The sequence below is a fragment of the Haplochromis burtoni genome, unplaced genomic scaffold, assembly GCF_018398535.1.
Source record: "Haplochromis burtoni strain Fernald_Lab_line unplaced genomic scaffold, NCSU_Asbu1 Contig_9, whole genome shotgun sequence".
Classification (NCBI taxonomy): Eukaryota; Metazoa; Chordata; class Actinopteri; order Cichliformes; family Cichlidae; genus Haplochromis; species Haplochromis burtoni.
The window spans coordinates 3,682,617-3,697,316 of record NW_024582370.1 but is presented as its reverse complement, the minus strand read 5'-3'; the positions used below and the strand labels follow the sequence as shown (position 1 = coordinate 3,697,316).

Sequence of the window (14,700 nt, the reverse complement as noted above, 5' to 3'; positions counted from 1 at the left end):
TCCAGAGAGATGTCCCCAAACCCAACAGCACCATGGCAGAACCTGGTAAGTGCACAGTGTTTACATGAGGTTTGTCTAGATCAGAGATAAGGTTTTAATCAAAAAGCCTTTTCAGTTAATGCTGAGCCTGTTTCTGAGGATGTTTTCATCTAAAGGGCAAAAATGAAACATTGATCTAGTGCACAAAATATAATTTTATGACCTTATTTTTGATATCGCTGTTTTATAGTAGAAGACTCTTATTAAAGCCGATGTCACGTAGTTAACAGGACAAAAAGAAGAAAAAAAGGCACAATCTAAGAATAAAATGGCATAATTAAAACTGTGTATCAGCAGGGAAATGTTATGAGCCTCATAACTATTGTTTTGTTTTTATTATTTCTTTCACTATTATTTAGCACAGCCGCATGAACTCGGCTTCATAGTTTAGAGGAGAACGACACACTGAAGACTCATGCACACACACATGCAACAAACTTGGTATTTTGCATTTAATCTGTCTGACTTCTACGGTAACAATTACCGATATTTCGGCCGATTACTGTTTCAGAGATGGCTGCTTATTGAGGGGTTTTTTTCTTACTCCCATTTTGTAAGTGGATTAGAAATGTTCTTGCGGTTAAAAAAAAGCATTTCATACCGCCTCTAAAATCTCGTCCTTTACAAACGAGCTCCTGGAAAGGATATGTACTCTTTAATATATATTTATAACATTTTTTAGTCACCGACAGCGTATTTTTAACGAACACAATTTTATAATTTTCATGATCTATTAAAAAAAAGCAAAAACAAAAGAAATCAAAAGAAAACAAACAAAACAAAACCAAACAAAAAAAGGTTATCACAGTGGAAAAAACCCCACTTTTAATGTTTTTATCAGTAATTACCTTATTTGATCATTTATAACAATTTTATCGTCCCAGCGACGTCGGAATTCATTTGAACGGACACCGCAGACACCAAAAGCAACACTAGGGCTTTTCCCCATTTGTTGAAAGTCATTTTAATATCACAAATAAAAGTCACAAAACAGTGAATACTATTTTTTTCTTTTATTTAAAAAGATATATATGTCACCTTTTCTGGTCACAGGACAAGTTTATATATGTATCATCAATAGGATGTACAAAAAAAATAAAATAAAGAAAATAACGTTGCTACGTATTCAATACTTCATACCTGTTTTTCATATAGATCAGAATTATAATATATATAATTTTATATATATATATATATATATATATATATATATTAGAATGAAAAAAAATTAAGTTCAATGAAATAAAGAACTAACGGGCAGAGTTATGGTTTCCACCATTTTTATCGTTATTATTATTATTATTATTATTTTTTATCTTGTCACTTTTCTGTGCGTAAACTGCACCGTCTGATGCCTGCCTCTCCTGTCTCGCTTGATTTCGTGATTAGGATCGTAACAGCATATGAAACAGAAATTAAATGCTTAATTGGAAGGACAGAAACCACACGTGATTGAATTTTTGGCGGATTATGTCAGACTTGTGGAGAAACGCTCTCTCTCTCCCCCTACCTCGCTCCTTTTCTCTCTCTGTCTTGCTCTCTCTCTCTCTCTGTCTGTTTGTCTCTCGCACACACACGCGCGCGCGCACACAAACATGTGCGCGGGCGCGCGATCAGTCCCGGTTTCACGGGTCTTTGTTTCTGATCTGTTAAATCCCACCCACTTGACATGAACATAGAGGAGAAAAAAAATCTCTCACTCGGGCGCCCACGTTAACGGCACCCAGTTGCTGTTGTCGACACAGCCTGCTGGACCTGTAAGATGGAGACGGAGAGCTGTTTGCCTTTCTCTTCGCAGACCAGCAGGAGGACGCCAACAAACTCTCCGGGACTCGAGCACGGCGGCTCCAGCTCCTTTCTCCCCTGCGATGAGCTCCAGAAATCGCACCTTCCTCCGCCTTCTCTTCCACACCGTCTCAGCCTGAGAGGGGATCTCTACACGACCGCAATGGGGAGGTTTGGTGATGCTGCGGTGGACTTTACGCACGGCGCTTCTCCAGCGAACCCGACCGGTTCACCGTCCAAACACAGCAAGTTCTTGGACAGTATCAACCAGGACCAGAAAGGGGTGGCAATAAGCGGCAAACCGTCGTTTTATGAGAACAACACGGACGGTGAGTTAAAGAGTTTTTGAGTGAACATTTACTGGAATTAGCCGCGTCTTAACTATCTCAGTTTTAACTAAAACAAAGTGCAGTAGCTTGATAGCGGGCTTTGGATCAAATAAGAATCATTAAAAGTACTTTACGTTTGATTTGCCCCACCTCCTTTTTAAATTTTATTTAATTTTTTGTAACTTAGGTTTTTCTAAAGAAAATGCTCGCCATCATTCACTTGGCAATTGGTTGAAAAAAATAAGTAAATGGGAAAATCAAATATGGAAATCACTTTACACTTTTTTTTCTGGTTATTCAATTCAGTGGATCCTTTTTACAAATTATTTTTAGTATGCTGCATTTTGTGTACTTTTCATATAGTAATAAAAATAAAACAAAAGTGCATTTATGCAAAGAAAAGTGTGGTTGCAATAAAAATGTCACCAAGTTTTCTTTTTTCACTTAACAGTCCTTGATGTGAAGTTATAGAGGTTAAAGGTCAGCCTAACAGCAAGTTGGGTGTGTCATTAGACTACTACTCTTCTTTTCAGGCCAGCACTCAGCTTGGTATCTCTGTGTTTTTGCAGACGCTCACGCTTTCAGTTTCTCCTTCTTTTGCAGACTTTTTGGTCACACAAAACAGAACTGACTTTGTTTTGCAAGCACGGAGTTGCACAAATGTCAGACACGATCGCCCACAAATGTCCATCTTGGGAAGGAAAGCAACCGCTGTATATGTTGAACTGAAGCCTGAAGAAATTATGTGGTCTTTCACTTTGTTTATTGGTGCCGATGATTCTGCAAAGCAGCAGAGGATATCAGCCCCGATAAGCTTCTTGTTATATCAGTGTCCAGAATAATATACATTAGTTTCATTCAAGTTCATGCCAAAGACAGCGAACACATTCATTAAATTTTCTTTTGCGCAATTACTTATGATAACACGATAATATCAGCCGGCTTCTTTCGAAATTAACTTTTATTTTAATTCTTGCTCAAGGAAAATGAGGTGTGCGTGCTTCCCCTTTTCCTTTTCTGTCTTTATCTCGTGCGCACACACAGACATGCGCAAGATTTCCACTCATAACTACTTAAATAGTTTGATTTATTTTGCAGTTTAATGCTTATTGGTGCGAGTGTGTAAACCAGCGCACGTACGTGCAGAACACGTGCGCGCGCGTGTGTGTTCTTACGTTTTCTCTTTTAAACTTTCAAAAGCAGACGCGTCTTCCTGTTTCGTCTGCAGTGAGAGGAAAGTTTAACGCAAAAAAACCCAAAACTTTTTTACATTGGTTTGTAATATTTTCTAGTTTTTCGCAATCAACTATATTCTACTATAAAAGTTGAAAAAAATTAGAACGGTCAGATTTTAACTCAGTTTTGGTGATCAGCCGATCTGTGGCATCGGTTCACAACAAGCTTTATCGTCGGGCACTAAAAGATTAAAATTTTAAAAATACTATATAGAAAAAACCCAACGATTCTGAAATGCAAAAGCACTCCTTTATTTTTGCTTTTCTTTCTTTCATTTGTTATTTGGGAAGATGTAAATTCTTTTGGTGAAAAGAGAAAAATTCAGTTTTAATGATTGCACGTTGTTTTTGCATTTATTAGACTCATCTTCGTTGACACTCATTTTCTTTACGTCTGTTTGTTTGTGTTTGTGACTGTGGCGTAGCTGCCACAGTTGAGTTTTTTAGATAAACTGCATGCACAGGCTTAATATTTCTTTTATTATTCCTATTTTACTCCTCAGAAATATGCCACACACACCTTCATTTTTTTCCAATCATGTTTAACCTTCTTATACTCCACAGATACCATGTGCTATAATAACTTAATATTTTAACTGTGCAACTTAATAACTTACTACACGAATCACGGCTAATAAATATTCTTTATTCAGAACTGAACAAATTCAGAATGTTTTAAAACCTCGGAGTAACATTTTGTCCAAATTTAAGACAAATTTAAAACATTAAAATCCACAGCAAAATGCCTGGAAAAATGCCATTTAAATTTCCACAGTCGCAAAACAATAGCTCATCGTGCTCGCAGCATGATATTCCTGCCTTTTCATTTTGAACTTATCTCCTTTTTGCCTTTTCCTGCATTTCATATAGATCTCCAATTACACTTGAGTATAGTCATAGCGGATATGGGTGCTTGACAAGGTAAAAGCTCAATGCCCCCTTTTTTTTCCTGCAGTTGAGTATATTTTCAGCATGTGGTGTAAGGTTGGAACTAATGGACTTGAGGAAATTAATGTTGCAATAAAGAGTGTTCTCTGTTGGGCCCTATATTGAATTAAGAGCACAGCAAAGTAGTGTTTCAGCTGCCCAGAGTGAGTGAGTGCCTCCTGAAAGATGGAAAGTGGTTTTGTTTCGTAGCTCAGGGTTAAACATAATGAACTTGGACAACAACATCCAAACACTGCAGGAGGAGCCCTTTCCATGGTCTGTTAACAGGAAGGAAAGTAACGCTTTGAGATTTTCCCTCACTCCTGAATGTAAATGGCAGAATATATAGAATTAGTCCAAAACAATCATGTGCTTTAACAGATAAAAAAAATTGTGTTTCTCTTAGACTTTCTCTACATGCAGTGTAAAGAGCCTGGGCGGGACTGTTGCTGTGTATTGCTGCTGTATAAATAACAGTTAATTCCTCTCTTCAGATATTTGTGACATATTTCAACAAGTTCCTATCAAGTGTAGGTGACCCTGAAAATGCCCTTTGTTCTGCATATTTTAATCAGCAGGTTAAAGTTTAGCCAGCTTTTTGAGTATTTTCTACTTAAGTATGGCTTGTCTGGCTAATCGGAGTAAATCTGAATTTGTGTTGCTTGTGCATTTTCTCTGGCGGCTCACAGTTTTTAGTATAATTTGGGACTATTTTCTCAAACTGAGAAAATAGTCACATACATCACAGACAAAACTTTTGATGTGATACACAATTTGTGTTTATTTTAACTGCAGTGTGTTGGTTTTAAAATGTGTCCATGTGGGCCAAAGCTGTTTCCAGGTGAGCTGTGCTGGTTTAAAAAGGACTGCTCATCTCTATTTCTTTGCACAAGGGCCTGAAAAACCTTTCAGCAACTTTGTATAAACTATGTGAAAAGAAAAAGGAAAGTACACAAAATCAACTCTTTCTGACCAACAGGTCATAAAGGCCAAAATGAGCAGCAGCAAGACAAACAAACCAGATCATTCATTATGTTTGCAGAGATTTGTACTTAAACAATTATAAAATCTAAATCAAATTTGGCGTTCCATAAAAAGTCATTTAAGCTGTATCTTCAGGCAATGATAGTCTCAAATGATTAAATTTCAGTGTATATATTGATGCAGATGAACTTAGAAAAAAACTGTTAGACTTTGTATATGATTTTATATTTTTGTTTAGTGGATGTGTAACTTTTCCTTTGCGTTTTCCTGCCTTGCTTCAGTTCGGGACAAAGGCACTCCAAAAACCATGGGCTATCCTGGGATTGTCACGGACTGTTGTGGCAAGCTCAAAGAGCCAGGCAGTGGTTTACAAGGAGATTCTATCGCTGACTCCATTGACTTATCTGGCAAAAACAAGAAGCGACGTAATCGCACGACCTTCAGCACATTTCAACTGGAGGAGCTGGAGAAAGTGTTTCAAAAGACACACTACCCCGACGTGTACGCCCGGGAGCAGCTGGCGCTGCGGACGGAGCTCACTGAGGCTCGGGTTCAGGTATGCCAGGGCAACTCCATCACAGTTGACACCTTTTTTATTTTCTAAATGTAATCAGAAGAAAGTATGATGCCCTAACAAAAAGTTGTCTTCTGGAAATTTACTGTTATACTATTTTGTGTTATAATATATTTTATTTTTAAAAGGTTTGGTTCCAAAATCGCAGAGCTAAATGGAGGAAACGAGAACGCTATGGGAAGATCCAGGAGGTTCGCAACCATTTTGCTGCTACATATGACATTTCTCTACTTCCTCGCCATGACGCATACCAGGTAGGCCAATGTAGCTCTCACATGGCATGCATGTTGTAGTAGTAAACTTAACATCATAAAACCTGCTGAGAGATTGCTTTTTGTTTTCACTGTACAGGACTGAACAATATTAAAACTTTTGCTGATATCATTCTAAATCTCTTCCTATCCAGATGCAGGGCAATCTGTGGCCGGGGGCAGCTTCAGGAGGAGGCGGTGGTTCGGGTGCAGGCTGTGTCCTAGGGGCTGACTCTATCTCCTCATCCTGCATGAGTCCGTACCCTCACCCCCACAGTAATCTGCAGGGCTTCATGGGCATGCCCACATCATCCAGCCACCCGCACCATCACCATCACCCGCCTCACCATCCAGGCATCAACAGTCTCTATTCTCTCCACGGCTTCCCAGGAGGCCTCGGGTCGCCTTCCATCGAGGGCCCCGAGACCGAATACAAGCCAACAGGCCTGGTGGCGCTGAGGATGAAAGCCAAGGAACCAGGCAGCATCCTCTCCTGGCCAACATGACCATAATAATGCCAGCTCCCCATTATGCACTGACTGAGCCGCAGCATATTACAGTCGTCACCCATACACGATCCCAGATGTACATTTGTGGATTTGACTCGAATATTTCCTCCAAACATTTATATAAATCAACTTAGAGACGTGTTGCTATTCAGAACTGTTGGAACAGGCATTTTGCAAACAATAAGGCCAACTTGAGAATCTTGCACAAAACCCAACTTATTAATACAAACATTCTTGTTTCCAGTTCTTATTTTGTATCACAGTGCTGAGACCAAAGAGGAGAATTATTTAAGCATGTAAAAAATGTATCATATTAATCCCTTTTAATGTCTGTTGTGTTGTGCGTGAGTAATAAAGGGCTCCATGTAAATTTAACTGTCTTATTCAGCAGCAAACTATTTTGGGGAAGATGGATTTTCTTTTTCTTTCTTTTTTCAAAATGAACAAAAACCATCTCAGTTATAATTATTTTAGCCATGACTCTTTTGCAAAACAATAGCCACGTTTGCAATGCAAATATAACTGGCAATGTGGTTATGAGGTAAAAATACTTTACAGGCTGTGGAGAAAAAAAAGGTTTCTGCTGTGCGGAAAGTGTACAGAGTGAATGTGCAGCCTGCTAGGCTTCACTTCAAGTTGCACTCCATGCATCAGGGGAAAGTGGCAGGTTCATAATGGAAAAACTAACCTGGTGACCACACTTCACTACTGATAATAAAGTAGATAACCACAGATGGTTATGTATTTGTCATGCATGTCCTACCATGTGAGGTGTTTAATCGATTACTGTGGCTCGCAGCATATTTTGTATGCTGAGGCCAGGTCAAGGTCAAATGTCTTCTGCATCCATGTGTACAAGCAGAATAGAACAGAAATATACTCACATTATCCTGAATGCTGTCCTAATAATCGTTTTCAGAAAAATCTCCCCAAACAATTTGTGTTATTGTCAAGGAAACATTGAATTGCACGGTACATCCCATATGGTGTGAATTACTAAATGCCAGTGCATTCATGTCAAACTGGCAAACATTTCAATCTGTGAGACTGATGTGAATTGAGAAAAAGAGTTTCACTGCGGGACAAAGCCCCGCCAAGCTGAACTCACTCCCCGGGAGTGTGCATGGCTTTCAGGGGAATATATTGGCTCCCCTTTGTCTTTGCCTGCTTCGGTTTGACGGCGATGCAGGGGCGGATTAGCTGCCTTCCCCTAAGTCTGTGCCGGAGTTTCCTGAGAGCCACTAACATGTGGTTCCAATATGCAGAAAGCCATCAGAAACACTTTCCACACCCACAGCTTCAAATTCCAGCCAGTCCCTGGGAGACGGCAGCTCTCACTGCAGTCACATAGTCCCCTTGATTAATTCCCAGATTAAGAGGAGAAGATAAGAAGACCTGTCAGAAGGGATAAGGGATTGAGGAGATTGCTGTGTTTAGGAAAGCTAGAGAAATAGCAGATGGTGGATCAGAGCTTAATTTTGATATTTATTTTTACAGTGTGAGCAGGTTAATCAAATCCACCCGTAAACAAAAGAGGAAGCTTGGTGGTTTACTGATTTTGATATTTTTATTCCTTAAAACAGTCAGAACAGCTGTAATAGATTAACTCAGGGGCTCATGATCATAGTTTGGCTTATTCTACTTCAAAAATGTCTCAGAGTGAACACACGGTGATGTCATTTCACTATAGGGGGCCATAGGTTTTCATCAAGCTCTCATTAAAGTTATCATGCTGTTGCATTGGCTTTGATCTGTGTTAAATCAATGTATCAGGATCCAAAGAGCCTCTATGAGTTTTTCAGAAAGAAATGAAAAATGATGAGTCATCGCTGCACAATGCTAGAGCTAATCATCACTCAGTATGTCAGGGTTGCTAGCTGTAGGCTGTCACAAGAGCCTGGAAGCTAGTATCCCCTCGGCCTCATTATTTGACTAAAAAAATATGATTTAAGGCTCATTAAAGTCTGTAAAGCTGACTGCTGGCCACTGCTCTGAGCTTTGATCTCAACAAGATTGATCTTGGCTTCAAGGTGCAGCTATTGAGACACAACAGATAAGCTACTTTTATTTAACATATCCCACTAAGGTAAACAAAGTAGTGCACTGTGTGATTGGCTCAGTTTCAGCAGTTTGTCAAAGCTGCTTCCAAAATTTTATCGCTAGGAAAAATGTTTTGGCAGTTCATTCGAGAAAATCAAATATTCAGAATATAAAATGTTTGTGCCGAAGTGCAAACAGCAGTGCTTGATTTGAGCCAAAGCATGACTTGTAAAAAATGGGGAAATACTGTGAGACATTAAAGAGCAGACATTAGTAGGTTGTGACGCTTTCAACTTAAAAACTAAAGTGTTTTAATCGTCTCCATGAAAAGGCTGTAATATCTACTGCTACATGTGGCCTACACTGTAGCAGATATTAGTCAATATCAGCAGCTTGATTTGCTCATATAGTTGCCAGGAAAGGCCCTTTCCGCTCAACGCTAAGGGGAGTGGGCTGCTGCACTTTCTGTTCAATACTGCCATCTTGTGGTATTGGATCTAATTGAAGATAAAAGGATTATCTGCTCGCCCCACACCATAATTAAGTCTCACCTCCCGGGAAAAACGAAATGAATAATATTCTGACAAAACCTGCCCACAGTATTATGCTACAGTTAACAGTGAATGGACAGCAGAAACTGGCGTTGTGATATAAGCAATAAGATTTATCTTAAGTCTTAAGGTGCAGCCATTTAGACCTAACAAATAGGCCACTTTTATTTAAATAAGTAGAATAGCATACGGCTCAACAAAATAAAAATATAATATGACAATGCAAGTGTCTTAATAAGGTAAAAGCTTTTCTGAAATTTCAAAGGAAGACAAAATACAAATAAAGTAAAATGTACGTTTATATTTAAACAAAGACAAACAATTTCGATAACTTATTTATTAGTTTTTTATTTTATACTCAATTTATTAAGAAAATATAAGAATATAGTGCCTGCCGCTGGGTGATTGACGTGCGCTTTAAAGCTTCCCACCCACTTTCTAACCAATCAGAACGAAGGGGTGGGTCTTCGAGCTAATCTTTACAAAATGGCGACTGTTGTTGTTTTGCCGCAGGGTCAGTGAATAAACCCGTTTTTCACTTCAGTAAATTTCTGCATTAAGTTGCAGAAACAATCGCACCAAGGAAGAGCAAGTGTCCCGACGGTCGACACCGAGTGGGCCGAAATGAAAGGTAAAGAGCGGTCGCCGATTAAAAAACGCTCCCGGGCCCTGGACGATATTCGAGACAGGGGAGGATGCCATCCGACCAGCAAGAAAATGGGGGCTCTGTCCGTTTCCAGTGGGAGTAATAATGGAAACAGTTCGTCCAAAGGCGACGGCGGCTCGACAAGACGGAGTCTCCTCGGGGAAAAAAGAGACCGAGATTTCGACGGTCACAGCCGGACTGGAAATAATCACAGTTGTCAGTCTGCAGCTGCCGCCGCCGCTGCAGCGAGCTCCGTGGGCAAAAACCACAACCTGAGCCTGACGCTGGATTTAGCCTCACCAAGGACCACCTCTCGGGGTGAGCCGCGGTTGCAGCCACCCAGCACAGAGAGTGAGTACAAAACGCTCAAAATCAGCGACCTCGGCACTCAGCTTAGCGACGAGGACATCGAGGACGGACTCTTTCACGAATTTAAAAAATTTGGCGATGTGAGCGTCAAGATAGGTCGTAGCAACGACGAGCGGATAGCCTTCGTAAATTTTAGGAAGCCGGAGGACGCCAGAGCGGCTAAGCACGCCAGGGGACGGCTGGTGCTGTACGACCGGCCGCTGAAAATCGAGGCGGTCTACATCAACCGGAGGAGAAGTCGGTCTCCGGTGGAGAGAGACGTGTACGGTGCGGCTCAAAGCCACAGACATTTGCAGAGACCCCTCTCGCCCACCGGGCTGGGATATAGAGACTACCGGCTGCAGCAGCTAGCCTTGGGACGGCTTCCTCCACCCCCACCCCCACCTTTGCCGAGAGAACTGGAGCGGGATAGGGAGTTCGCTCTGTTTGAAGCCAGAGCACGCCCAGCCTTCATTGCAGAACGGGCAGCTTTCCGAGAAGAGGATTTTATTTCTCCAGAAGATGACCAAAGAGCTAATAGGACGTTGTTTTTAGGCAATCTGGATATAACTGTCACAGAAGCAGACCTCAGGAGGGCCTTTGACAGGTTTGGAGTCATAACAGAAGTGGACATTAAGAGACCAACACGGGGGCAAACCAGCACGTATGGATTTCTGAAATTTGAGAATCTTGACATGGCTCATCGTGCTAAGCTTAGCATGTCTGGTAAAATAGTGGGCCGCAATCCCATAAAAATAGGCTATGGGAAAGCAACACCAACCACGCGCCTGTGGGTGGGTGGTCTTGGACCTTGGGTTCCCTTAGCTGCCTTGGCAAGAGAGTTTGATCGCTTTGGCACTATAAGGACCATTGACTACAGAAAAGGGGACACTTGGGCCTATATTCAGTATGAAAGTTTAGATGCTGCACAAGCAGCATGCACACACATGAGAGGCTTCCCACTGGGAGGTCCAGAGAGAAGACTTAGAGTGGACTTTGCAGACACTGAACATCGTTATCAGCAGCAGTTCCTGCAGCCTCTCCCAATACCACCATTTGACATGGTGGCTGAGTCATTTGTCCACCGTGCCACACCTGAACCACTGAGGGTCAGGGAACGAACTCCACCGCCGCTTCACTTCAGGGAGAGAGAGCTGTTTCCTGGAACTGACTGGCCCAATCCTGCTATTCGCGAGCGAGTACGTGCCTCACCTTTTGAGCCTCTGGAGCATTTGGACCGTGAGAGGCGAACTCGTGAGCCCTGGTCTTTGGAAAGAGAGCTGCAGGGGCGAGAGCCTGCGCGAGAGCCTGCTCGAAAGCGGCGCATATTGGAGGACGGGCGCCACATAGACCACTCCCCTGACAGCACTGAGAGGACAGTAAGACGCAGACGTGCTTCTCCAGATGGCAGTCCTGGAGGCAGCAGCAGAGATGGGGGGCGCTTTAGTGACTCAGAACGCCCCCTGCGGGGCGAGAGAGCCTCTCCTGCGACAGAACGCCACAGCAGCCTTGAAAGAAGCGTGTCAGACCGAAGGCCCAAAAGCCAGAGTCTGTCTGATAAGGGACTTTCAAGCAACATTATTTCAGCAGTTGGAGAGCGCAAGCGCAAGGCAATCGATGGTGGCAAAGGACCAGCCAAGAGAGAACGTTCTGAGAGCAGCTCAAAGGGAGGCCAGCCATCCAAGCCGGATGGCACCAAACTCAGTTTGGCGTGGCATGGTATGCTATTGTTGAAGAACAGCAACTTTCCAGCCAACATGCACCTGTTAGAGGGAGACCACAACGTCGCCAGCGACCTGCTTGTCGACAGCGCTACAGGAAGGCGAGTGAGCGAGCTAAAGATCACGCAGCGACTCCGGCTGGACCAGCCCAAGCTCGACGAGGTGTCTCGGCGCATCAAGGTGGCAGGTCCGGGCGGCTACGCAATCCTGTTGGCGGTTCCCGGCACCACAGAGGATGCATCTTCATCCGACCCTGCAGCTTCAACTCAGCGGCCGCTTCGCAACCTGGTGTCCTACCTCAACCAAAAACAAGCGGCTGGAGTCATCAGCCTGCCTGTGGGAGGAAGCAGAGATAAAGACAACACAGGGGTTCTTCATGCTTTCCCTCCCTGTGATTTCTCCCAGCAGTTCCTGGATTCCTCTGCCAAAGCTCTGGCAAAAAGTGAAGAGGACTATCTAGTCATGATTGTGGTCCGCGGAGCATCTTAAAGAAACAAAACACACTAAATTCAAATGGAATTTAAAAAAAAAAAAAAAAAAAAAGGATCTGCTGTATGTCAGTAACTATTGCATGCTGTGTGTTCTGCATCATGGAGTACACTAGTATGGTTATTGAGTGTTATGTTACCATGTAAACCACTTAAAGGACAAACAGTGCCCCCCTGCAAAGCTAAAAGTATGTGTGTTTCTGAAGTTACTTTTCAGAGGTGTCAGTCACAATCATCAATCTGCAGTAATTTAGCCAAAATTCTGTAAAGCGGTTAAAGTTTAGTAAGCTTAATTTATGAACAGAGAAGTCATGCAGACTATATTTTTCTTTGTAGTTCATTTGCAGATTTAAAATGTTAGCCATCCAGGTCTGCAACAGAAAAAAAGAAAAAGCAGGAGCGTTAGAAGTTTAAGAAGGGGACACAATAACAGCTCCATTTAAAATCGAACCACAAGCTCTCAGTGTTGAAACCTCACCTTCCACAGGGCGCTAACAGTAACAGAAGAAGACATGTTTCTATTATAATGTCATGCATTAGACAAACAGGTGCTGTTATTGTGTCCTGATATTTGCACCAGGCTTTCAGAAAATACAATTTTTTTTCAAAGCTTTGAATTACAGTGCAATAATATGTCTACTATTACCACTTTTTGATGAAGGGAGACAAACGTGATTTGAATTGTTTTTCTTTTCTTTTTTTGTGTTAGAGGGTCGGTGAACTATCTCTGGTTACATTTCAAGGTCAAAACATGTTGCACGATTTTTCTCTCACCCACCACATTACAGCGTTGTCCCATCTCTCATTTATTTTCATCCTTAACAAAAAGTCAGGCAAATGGAGTGTGGTTCACTGAGGAAGAGTTGTGCAATGCCTTTTAAGTGTTACGATGCTCATGCTTGTCTGTCGCTGTGGATTTTGAAAACTGGAAAACATTGTGAAGGTCAGCAGATTCAACTTTCCTAGATACAGCTCAGTTTAATTGGATTAGAAATTTGGAACAAAAGTACAGATTATGTTCAGGCTTGTTTGGGTTTAGGTGTATTTGTCTTGTACGCCTCTGAATTGGAACGCCAAAATTGCAAGATAGACAATGAACTCAGTGTGAGTCCACTGGTAAAGCTAAATGGTCATGTCAACTCTGTATGAAATGCTGAATACTAACAGAATTTATTTTCAAGGGAACAGCCCATTACACATAGCGTAGTTTAAAAAACAAAACAAAAAAACAGCTACTAACATTTTTTTTTTCACAAAATATTTTATTTTGTGCATCCCTGTCTTTAGAAATGGTTGTGAAAATGTGAACTATGAAAAAGTATAATAGTAATGGATAAAAAGCTTAGAGGATTTTGTGTTGATTTGACAGACTGCTTCATTTATTTACCCTAAAACCAGTAGGTCCTTCAATAATAATAATAATATTAAATATGCCAGTACAAACCTAATATTTGTACAGTAAGTAGGTCTGTGCAATTTTATAGTTTTAGAGGTATCTTAACAGTTAATGTTGATTTTATTTTAGCAGTCTAAATTTGACAGTATTTCACTCACGCTTGCCAACTTTTATTTATTTTTTCCCCAAGGCCTACCCTGTTTTGTTTTGCCAGTGTAGTTTTGCCATGTAGTAGTAACCTGCCATGCACTATAATTTGCTGAATTTGGTTTAATATGTATTGAAAACATTTGTATGTGGGGGGGGGAAAAAAAAAAAGAAAAAAAAGAAAATTGTTGTATATGTGAACATCACACCCACTGCGGCTTTGGACTCTTGAGGAGACGAGCACAGAGCTGAAAACCTCTGCAGAGAAGGCACCCTGGTGGTTGTGAGTCCTCACTGATGAGGCAGCTTTTAAGTTGTGTAGCCCATCTGCACCTGTGATGACTTCTGTTTAAAATGGAAAAATTGAGCAATGTACACTTTGATGTCATGGGGAAGGAAAATCCGTAGAGCCCATGCGAAGCTGTTCACATACCTGCAAGTGCATTTGGGCACTTAATGTGACCGATTATCAATAAATTGTTCATTTGAAGGGAAACATGTTTCTTCGATGGAAGTGAATTGAAGAAACGAGCTGCCCGTACCTTATTGTGTTTCGAAAAAGGAGTTGTCACTTGAAATTTTGTTTCTGCACACGAGAGGGGAGACGATTTGCAGTTTTAGCACCAGTGAAGAGAGACCCCCATTTCGAGTGAGGATTGCTGCTTACTTGCAGGCCAGTTCTGACCTCCTCAGTTGCCTAAATTACTTCCTCCCTCACGATTCCTGCTTA

General features: G+C 41.5%; 2 protein-coding genes across 2 annotated transcripts; both read left to right on the top strand.

The window, feature by feature from the left end:
- Window positions 1-1,725: 1,725 nt before the first annotated feature.
- On the top strand, window positions 1,726-7,003 carry alx3 (ALX homeobox 3). Its single transcript, XM_005914882.3, has 4 exons — window positions 1,726-2,153; window positions 5,581-5,855; window positions 6,002-6,127; window positions 6,280-7,003. Exons 1-4 carry the CDS (start codon window positions 1,802-1,804, stop codon window positions 6,628-6,630), a joined length of 1,104 nt encoding a protein of 367 aa, XP_005914944.2. The 5' UTR covers window positions 1,726-1,801; the 3' UTR covers window positions 6,631-7,003.
- A 2,669-nt stretch (window positions 7,004-9,672) lies between these two features.
- Window positions 9,673-14,466, top strand: rbm15 (RNA binding motif protein 15). Its single transcript, XM_005914881.3, has one exon. The coding sequence runs from the start codon at window positions 9,849-9,851 to the stop codon at window positions 12,426-12,428; it is 2,580 nt and encodes an 859-aa protein (XP_005914943.1). The 5' UTR covers window positions 9,673-9,848; the 3' UTR covers window positions 12,429-14,466.
- The last annotated feature ends 234 nt before the right edge of the window (window positions 14,467-14,700 follow it).